General features: G+C 32.7%; 1 protein-coding gene across 2 annotated transcripts in view; it reads left to right on the forward strand.

Moving 5' to 3' along the window:
- Positions 1-6,923, forward strand: part of LOC106664301 (clustered mitochondria protein homolog) — a 32,981-nt gene extending 26,058 nt beyond the window's left edge. For both annotated transcript variants that reach the window (XM_024229179.1, XM_024229180.1), the window contains exons 17-22: positions 50-179; positions 261-533; positions 591-716; positions 781-996; positions 1,056-1,264; positions 5,340-6,923. In XM_024229179.1, the coding sequence (XP_024084947.1) occupies positions 50-179; positions 261-533; positions 591-716; positions 781-996; positions 1,056-1,264; positions 5,340-5,448 (1,063 nt within the window). In that variant the 3' untranslated portion in view covers positions 5,449-6,923. The remainder of the gene's footprint in view (positions 1-49; positions 180-260; positions 534-590; positions 717-780; positions 997-1,055; positions 1,265-5,339) is intronic.
- Positions 6,924-9,066: the final 2,143 nt, after the last annotated feature.

Consider the following 9,066-nt stretch of genomic DNA (forward strand, 5'->3'; position numbering starts at 1 on the left):
ATAGAACAGTAAAGAAATAAAGTTTTTCTTTCTTTTATTATTTGTTTAGGTCTTTTTGTCTTAAAACTGGCATTCAGATTTTACTGAGGGAATATTACTTTGATGCTAAAAATAAATGCACATTTTTTGAAGAGGATATCATCAATATTTTCCCAGTAGTTAAACACATAAATCCTCGGGTAAGTTTTTTTTTTTTTTTTGTTTACTTCATATTCCAGTCTTTCAGTCCAGTGTGATTTTGAACTGTGTTTATTTTCCAGGCAAGCGATGCATATACATTTTACACAACTGGACAAAACAAGATCCAACAAGGCTTCCTCAAAGAGGGTTTCGAATTAATAAGCGAAGCTCTTAATCTGCTTAATAACGTTTACGGCGCAATGCACCCAGAAATAGCCCAGTGTTTGCGCATGCTGGCCAGGTTGAACTACATAATGGGTGACCATGCCGAGGCCATGGCGATCCAACAGAAGGCCGTCCTGATGTCAGAACGCGTCAACGGGATCGATCATCCTTACACCATCACTGAATATGTGAGTCTTCCATTTTAATCCTATGCTTATATTTATTGATATATTTTTATTTTACAGACTCATTTAGCACTGTACTGCTTTGCAAATAGTCAAGTGAGTACGGCCTTGAAACTATTATACAGAGCAAGATATCTTGCATTACTTGTCTGTGGAGAAAACCATCCAGACATGGCATTACTGGACGTAAGTTAAATAAGTTAAACTTGAAAAAATTTAAGATTTTAATTTAAATTTATTATTGTTTTAGAGTAATATAAGTTTAATACTTCATGCGGTTGGTGAGTACGAGTTATCACTTAGGTTCCTTGAGAAGGCCCTTGAGCTCAATGTAAAATATTTTGGGCCTAAATCTCTTAAAGTGGCAGTTAGTTATCACCTTGTTGCAAGGACTCAGAGCTGCATGGGTGACTTCCGTTCGGCCCTCAACAGCGAAAAAGAAACCTATGCAATTTATAAGCAACAGGTACAACTTCTGTTTAACTCATATTGGGCAGTGATAATTTTTTTTTTTTAATTAAATAGCTTGGGGAGGAACACGATAAGACAAAAGAGTCCTCAGAATGTCTGAGACATTTGACCCACCAAGCTGTGGTCTTGCAAAAGAAAATGAACGAGATTTATACCGGCAAGTCTGGCGTTGGCCTCCCCCCGATCCAGATCCAGCCACCATCAATGGGCAGTGTTCTTGACATGCTTAATGTCATCAATGGAATTCTTTTCGTTCAAATAAGGTATTTCTATTTTAAATGATAAATAGATTTGTAAGAATTTGACAATAGTGTTTTCAACAACACAGTTGTTATAACAAATTCATACAACTTGGAAATTTTTTTTTTTAAACTCAGGTTTTTTAAATACATTTATATGTATAAGTATGCATTTACTTAAGGGGATGACCAGGTTGGTATATCACGGATTTTGACCAAACTTTTTTTTGATGATTCTACACTCCAAAATTTCATCGAATATGTATATTCGCCACTTCTTGTGAATAGGCCCTGGTTTCGGCAAAATATAAAAATTACAAGTATAAAGTAAATTTAATTAAATAAGTATAAATTGTTACGTTAATTAACAAATTTTAATTTGGTATGATGTAAAAAGATTTTTTTTAATGGCTGTACATATTAGCAATGCCAGACAATATATTATGCGTATGCGTATTTGTATTTGGGGGAAGGGTAATGTGAAAAAAGGGCCAGAGGTGATGGTGGCAATCGAATTCACGACCGCAGGGTCTACAAGCCAAGACTCACATAACCTCTCGGCTACTGTGGTCCCCCGATGTAAAAAGATAAATAAAAAAATACTGCTTTTTTTAAACAAATATTCTGTAAGCAAAGTTGGTCAGAAAATGGTCAAAATTTGGATTTGTCTTCATTGTCACGATTTTAGCGTTATAAACCTTTAGATACCGACTTTCACGGAAATTGGTGTAAATTAATTTTTTGACTGATAATTTTGACAACTTGCGCAACTGCAATCCTAGTGCAAGGTCTAACATGATTTTACTCAAAACCTAGTTGACCAATTTTCATGGTCAATAATTTGTTTTAAAGAAATTGTAAAGTGCAGTTTATAATGATCAAACGTTAAAATTGGACTATTATTTCCTTCAAAAAGAAAAAAAAGTGGGGTTAATTTCTGACAAATAATTTTTCTATTTTGTGGATTTTTTTATAGAAATATTTTTCATATTTTAATGTTACATACATTGTTAACAAGCTAAGTTCCTCTTCTTTGAAATGGAACAGTCTGGAATTGTCTGGACTTGGAAATGGAATGGTCTATTTGCCACTAAAATCATTTTAATCGTTTTTGAATTATAGCCGGTTCAGTGCGTTCTGATAATGACTTCTTAAAAATAGGAAAAAATTTAGGGGTCAAAAAAATTGATAAATTTAATTTCAAACAAAAATTTATATTTGGAGGTCTCTAGAGGTTTCTAAATTTCATATTAGTTTCACAGAAAAAAAAAAAATTGATGACCTAGTTTACTTGAAAAATATTTGGTTTTTAGAAATTTTTTGGCTATTATTACTATTTAGTTTTTACTATATGTTTATTGCAATCTACATAAAAAGTTCTGTAAAGTGATATATTAATACAGTTGATTTGAGTAAGCTGAACGGGGAAATAAAAATATTAAAAACATAAAATTTCAACCTTCAAAATTTTATTTTGGTGAACCAGGGGCTATTCACTAGAAGTGGCGGATAAGTGTACGATATTTTGGAGCGTAGTATCACCAAAAAAGGTTTGGTACAAATCCGTGATATACCAACCTGGACGTTCCCTTGTTAGATAAAATACATATTTTTAAGGTAAATCTACATTGTTTGTATTTACAAAAAAAAAAAATATATTTTTTTAAATTTTACTTTGAATACTGACTATAAGTTGCTAGGCTTTGCCAGGGCCTCATAAATATGCAGACAGTTTAACCTTTTCTGGACTAGTGACGAGATATCTCATTCTGGATTGCACACTCCCTAGGCACAGTGAAGGGTTCTCTCATCCTGGTTTTTTACCTCTTAGTTGTAGTTGAACACTCACAGCATCATTGTACATTTTATAAAATAATATTAGTATGGTAAACTTAATATGACATGATTGTATAAAATACAATATGTATTTAAAATTAAAAAAAAAAAATCTTATAAAAATGTCGTGGAGGGATCAGGACAGTTGTTTCAGGTCTTTGAGATGAAATAAAAATAACCACAGCAATTAAATACTAATGAACACCTTTTCTCTCTCTATTTTTTGAAAAAATAAAAATGAACAAAAACAGAATAAATTCCCTTTTTTTTCAATTAAAATAAAATAATACAAATAAGTATCTTTTCTATATTTAAAAATGAACAATACTGATTAAGGCCTTTTTATAAAAAATTAAGAAAACAAAAATAAACATTGTGCCAGCAATAATAAAGAAAATCAATTGACAAAAAGTGAACAAATGAAAATAAAATGTTCTCTGGACAAGTGATTACCCTGCAGCTCGTTGAAAGTCCAAGGCAAATAGTTGTCGAACTCGTATGAAGCCGGTTGTGCAGTCCGACGTCCAGAAAGATCTCTTCCCTCCGTAAAAAAGGCTACTGAATCCAGAAAACGTCCACTTGTCGTCCCCGGGGAAAAATAATGAGAGCGCAAAACCACAAAAAAAAGACAAGCCACCTTTCTCGTCGCCACGCGTTCCTCGTCTGCCGGAGCTGCCGTGCATCAAGCGAACTCTCGTTCACTCGCGCTCCAATTTGAATGTGGTTATAATTGTTGCAACCATCAGCAAAAGTTCTGTAACACTTAAAATAGTAAAAAAGTCTTTCTTTATTCCCATGTTCAAAAAATAAATTCATTATTTTAATTAATTATATTTTTTGCATAAGGTCTTGGTTGAGATGAAAAAGCTAGCCGACCCATGACCTTCAGCTCAATAAACCGCCGCTCTTGAACCACTTGAGCAATCATGACTTCACTTGCTAGCTTATGCTTCACAAGCTTTTTCATCTCACCCAAAACCTTAGATAAAAAGTATAATTAATTAAAATAATCAATACGGTCAATTATGACTACTAAATACAAATATGGATTATTCAAATTCATTAATGAAATACTTACCTCCAGCAGCCCTACAAAATTTAGACAGGCATAACCAATTGTTGCCTTTTCGGAACAACTGGACCATTTCGTCCTTACCAATCTTCATCATACAGTTTGGCATAAATGTTTAGCCTTCATATGCATATCCATTTTGTAGTACATATCGGGTTGGTGCAAAATTACTGCAGGTTTTTGAAAATTAGGTTTATTTTCGTCTTTGTCCAGCATTGGAAAACTGCAAGGGGCCGATTCTTCTTCACGATAACGCCAGGCCACATCTCGCAATGCCAACCCTGCAGAAACTTAAGAACTTAAAATATGAAACCTTACCACACCTCCATATTCACCTGACCTCTCGCCTACAGGCTTACACTTTTTTTAAAGACATTTTGATCACTTCTTGAGGGTTAAATTTTTTAGGAATGCACCTGAAAATTATTGTGTCGAAATAAAGATTTTTATGTCAGCTGAATAAAAGCGCTTATTGCAAGTGGCCAAAGATGTATAGATGTGATGAAAAATTTGTATAAATTTTCTTTATTTTATAACAATTAAAAAGTTTTGACTGCTTTTTCAAACCAACTTCCTATCTCAATCCCACCTTTTGAGTTTTCCCTCCTTTTTTTTGCTATTTTTCAAATGTCGTGTAATCGGATTGGATTCTCGACGACAAATGAAATAGCCACGGAGAGCTTTAGTGAAGTATACTTCATTTTAATTCATTAAATTCACTAATTTCGTGATCTGCTTGACCAATTAATTTATTACAATTAATTAAGGTTTTTAGTTGAGATAAAAAATGGCAATGATTGAAAAATGGCAAAAAAAGGAGGGAAAACTCAAAAGGTGGGGTTGAGATAGGAAGTTGGTGTCCGAGTGGATCGAGGTCACGATAGCTCAAGTGGTAGAGCAGCGGCGTATCAAGCCGAAGATCGTGGGTTCGAATCCCGCTCGTGCCATTGACTTAAAATCTCAACTAAAAACCTTAATTTTTTGCTTAGTGTTTTTTTTTTACAGTTAATCCTTTGAATTTTACCTTGTTTTATTTTATAGAATCATTAAGCGACAATCATGTAATTATTCTACTTGTTTTGTCAATTTCCCCAAGTGTGAAAAGTTAAAATATTTTTTTATATTTTTATACAGTTTGTAAAATGATTGTATTTTTATAATCCTAATGATATTTTATTGCTTTGTTTGCAGCCAACAAGATATCGACAATTTTAAGGTCGAAATGGAAAAATTAAAGATAAAAGGGGAAGAGGGCAGTGATAACGAGGCTGAGAAGGCTGCCACCGCAGAGGCGAGTTGAACTGCGCTGTGAGCACAAATCTCAACAGGGGTTCTAATTTCCTCAGTTTGGAGCGTCTTAATGCAAAACACTCCGTTAAACTTTCTGCATTATTTCTTCTATTTAAATGTTCTTTTCAATGATTTGTTTTGCACAATTTTTTCCTCTTTTTGTTTAGTTTCAAGTAACATCATGTTTTGATTTTGTCATTGATCAATGGGAGTTGTAAAGTTAAGACTGTTTTCATATTTTTGTCAAGGTGCCTTCCTTAAGGTGGAAATATAGAAATACCTGTTCATTCATTTTTTTTTTGTTAAAATGACATTAAGATTAAAAAAAAAAAAAAAAAAAATGGTTCTAAACGTATTATCAAAACAGAATGGCCTTAATTCACACAAATCTATAAATATGTGATGATAATTAATTTTTTTTTTGTCAAAAATATTAACAAAAAAGAGGAACTACTGGAAAATTATGTTAATTTTTTTGTAGTCAATTTCTAGTTTTGAAATTGTTTTGTTTTTCTTTTTTTAATCTGTTAGTTTAGTCCAATTGCAGAATTATCTTAGTAAAAAGAAAATTGTATATAATATTATTGACCTCGAGAGATATGTAAATATTTCATGGGATGTAAATGACTCTATGAGTTGTAGGTAAAGTTGCTCTAGTTAAAACAATTTATTTTAAATCAGTCGCTGATGCCATATGTTCAGCGGAGATGGAAATGTTAGTTTTATAAGTTGAATATCATCAATAATTTTTTATGGTGCAGTACTAAAAAATCACGAATTATAAAGATGGCAATGAACGTTTTGTCTCAGCAATATGGGTGTAATTAAATGTAGAAATAGTGTTGAGCCAGCAGTGCTAATTAGAAATTATATTGTACTGAAAAGTTATGTAGTCATTTTAGCTTAATTCAACACTAATAGGTTGCATTTCAGCAAAGAAAATAAAAATTATAATTTTCTATGTTTTAGATTTATAGGATTTACGTGTTGTTTTAATATTTGTTAATTTTTCTTCCAAGAAAGAAAATTGCTGATTTAGTCATAGAGCACAAATTTTTAGTAGTAGGTTAATCAAAAAAAATTTTTTTGTTGATGTTATAGAGACTAGTCTATTTTTCAAGCCAGAATTTTGTTTTTCTCTTTAGTTACCAGTTTGGTTCAATTTGTTTTCCTAATGCATAAAATGTTTAATAATGTTGCAATATTAAAGTGGCAATAATCAATACAATTAATAATTTCGTACTATTTGGTTCTAAATATTAAATAAGACTGTGCAAAACTACAATGTGATTGTCAGATTCAAAGTTGACTTGTGCTCATCGCAAGGTGTAAATAACTGAAATTGTTACTGTGGCAAGTATTTCACTTTCTGCAATGGCAACTTGTTCTTGTCGATCTCATTGCAGATACGTGAAATTACGTGTGTAGATGAAAATACATTGAAATGTTGGCGATTGTCTAAAATAAAATCATAATGAAAAAAGATCTTAATTTTATAATTTTTCCCCGTTCTTTTTTGAAAAAAGTGTTTTAGAAAGAAAGTAAGCCAGATTTTAACGGAATTTATTGATAGTTACCACAAGCTATTTTATATATATAACTGCATGTATTTGGTAATAAACAGAAAAATATACTAAAATAAGAATTATTTTACCATGCAGTCATATATTAATATTTTATTTATTCATATATTCTGATAACCGTATGAAACTGAAAAAATTGTGTGAGCATGGTTTTCACGTTTCATATTCAACTTGGACATTACTCATATGTATGAGAAAGTTGCTTAGCTCTCAAGAAATTTTTGACAAAACTACGAAAGAACATGCAGGGTTACAGCTAATATAAAACTTCATAATAAGGATATCTGCTGATATGGTTACTGCTCATCCTAGGAAAATGAGTTCAGCTGATATGGTTATAAACAATAATGCTAATTATATTAATATAAATTCATTTCTTTCATTTTTGATATTGCTTGAACGCTACATAAATTAATTTGGTAATATGCGCACAATTAGTTTTGGGTTTAATCTTCTACCTTTGTGCTTCTCTCTATCTCTCTACTCTGTATCTTTTACTCAAACTTGTGACCCTTTTTCTTTCTTCTCCAAATTGCACAGCTTCTCTTCATATCCCTCACCGTATATACTTTTTCATGCTTTCTTTCTGTCACTTTCTACTCTCTTTGTCTGTCTCTTCTGCACCTTAACGCATTCTTCCCTCGTCTTCCTTTATTTCTCTCACAATCTCTTTTGCTTATTATCTATATGTATCACTAGATCTAGGGTATTATCTATGCAGTGAGTACTATCTTTACTTCCTCATTTTCTCTGATAGTTTACTTTCTCTCTTTCTCTCTCTCTCTCTCTGTCTGTCTGTCTGTCTGTCTGTCTCTCTGTCTCTGTCTCTCGCTCTCTCTCTCTCTCTCTCTCTGTCTGTCTGTCTGTCTGTCTGTCTCTCTGTCTCTGTCTCTGTCTCTCTCTCTCTCTCTCTCTCTCTCTCTCTCTCTCTCTCTCTCTATCTATCTATCTATCTATCTATCTACCTATCTATCTATCTATCTCTCTCTCTCGATGTAAATTTGCAAGATTTGTCAAATAAAACGATATTGATGATCCATATTTGACTGATTTCCACGAAGAACTGGCCGAAGAAGAAAAAATACAAGCTATTGCTACTTGATTCTAGTGTCAACATAGCGGACTAAAAGACAAATAGTAAATCAACCAATTTATTTGAAAACTAATAAAAAACTAGTCGAATAGTTAAAAAGAAAACGCGTAACAAAGGAACCTTACATTGCTTTTTTGTATGACCATTTCTTCCAGCAAAAGGCTAAACGCTATTGATATTTTACAGGAAAATTTATTGAAGTGAGGAGCGGTCAAGAATGAGGTATAGGAAAACACCTCTTTTACTTTTTTTGCGGACGTTTCGACCTTTATTCGGGTCATCTTCAGGGCAAGGGTTTTATCTACATTTTAGTAAGAAAATGCGTTGATTTGTAGCTGCTGCTAGTTTCTTCCGATTTCTTGCTGTTTTTGAGTGTGGCAGCGGCTCGATGTCCATGTTTGTAGGTGATATGTGATGATCCATATTTGACTAGAATAAAGGTCGAAACAATGTCAAAAAAATAAAAAAAGGTGTTTTTCTGAAATCATTCTTGACCGCTCCTCACGACTCTAACAAATTATGAAACAACCGGTCACAAAGAAACACGCATTTCTTCCCGAGAGGAACAACACAACCAAAATGGGTTTTTACATACATATCACCTACAAACATGGAAATCAAGCCACTTTCACACTCAAAACCAATAGGTCCTATACTCCTCACAACGTCAGGCCTCATGTTTCATCACATTTTTTATTTTTTGACGACATTTCGACCTTTATCGAGTCAAATATGGATCATCACACACACCTACATCATAACATGCTGTAAACAAATTGAAAGAGCTTGGCTACGAAGTTCATAGACAACTACGTCAAAGGAAAATTTTTTGAAAATGATGTTCAAGTCCAAAAAGCGTTTTCAGATTTTGTTTCATTTCAAAGCTCAGAATTCTTCAGTTCCGGCATAAAAAAGTTGGTCACGCGTTGGGAAAAATGAAGGTAAATACATC

Source organism: Cimex lectularius, unplaced genomic scaffold (assembly GCF_000648675.2).
Source record: "Cimex lectularius strain Harlan isolate CLEC.00 unplaced genomic scaffold, Clec_2.1 scaffold98, whole genome shotgun sequence".
Lineage (NCBI taxonomy): Eukaryota > Metazoa > Arthropoda > Insecta > Hemiptera > Cimicidae > Cimex > Cimex lectularius.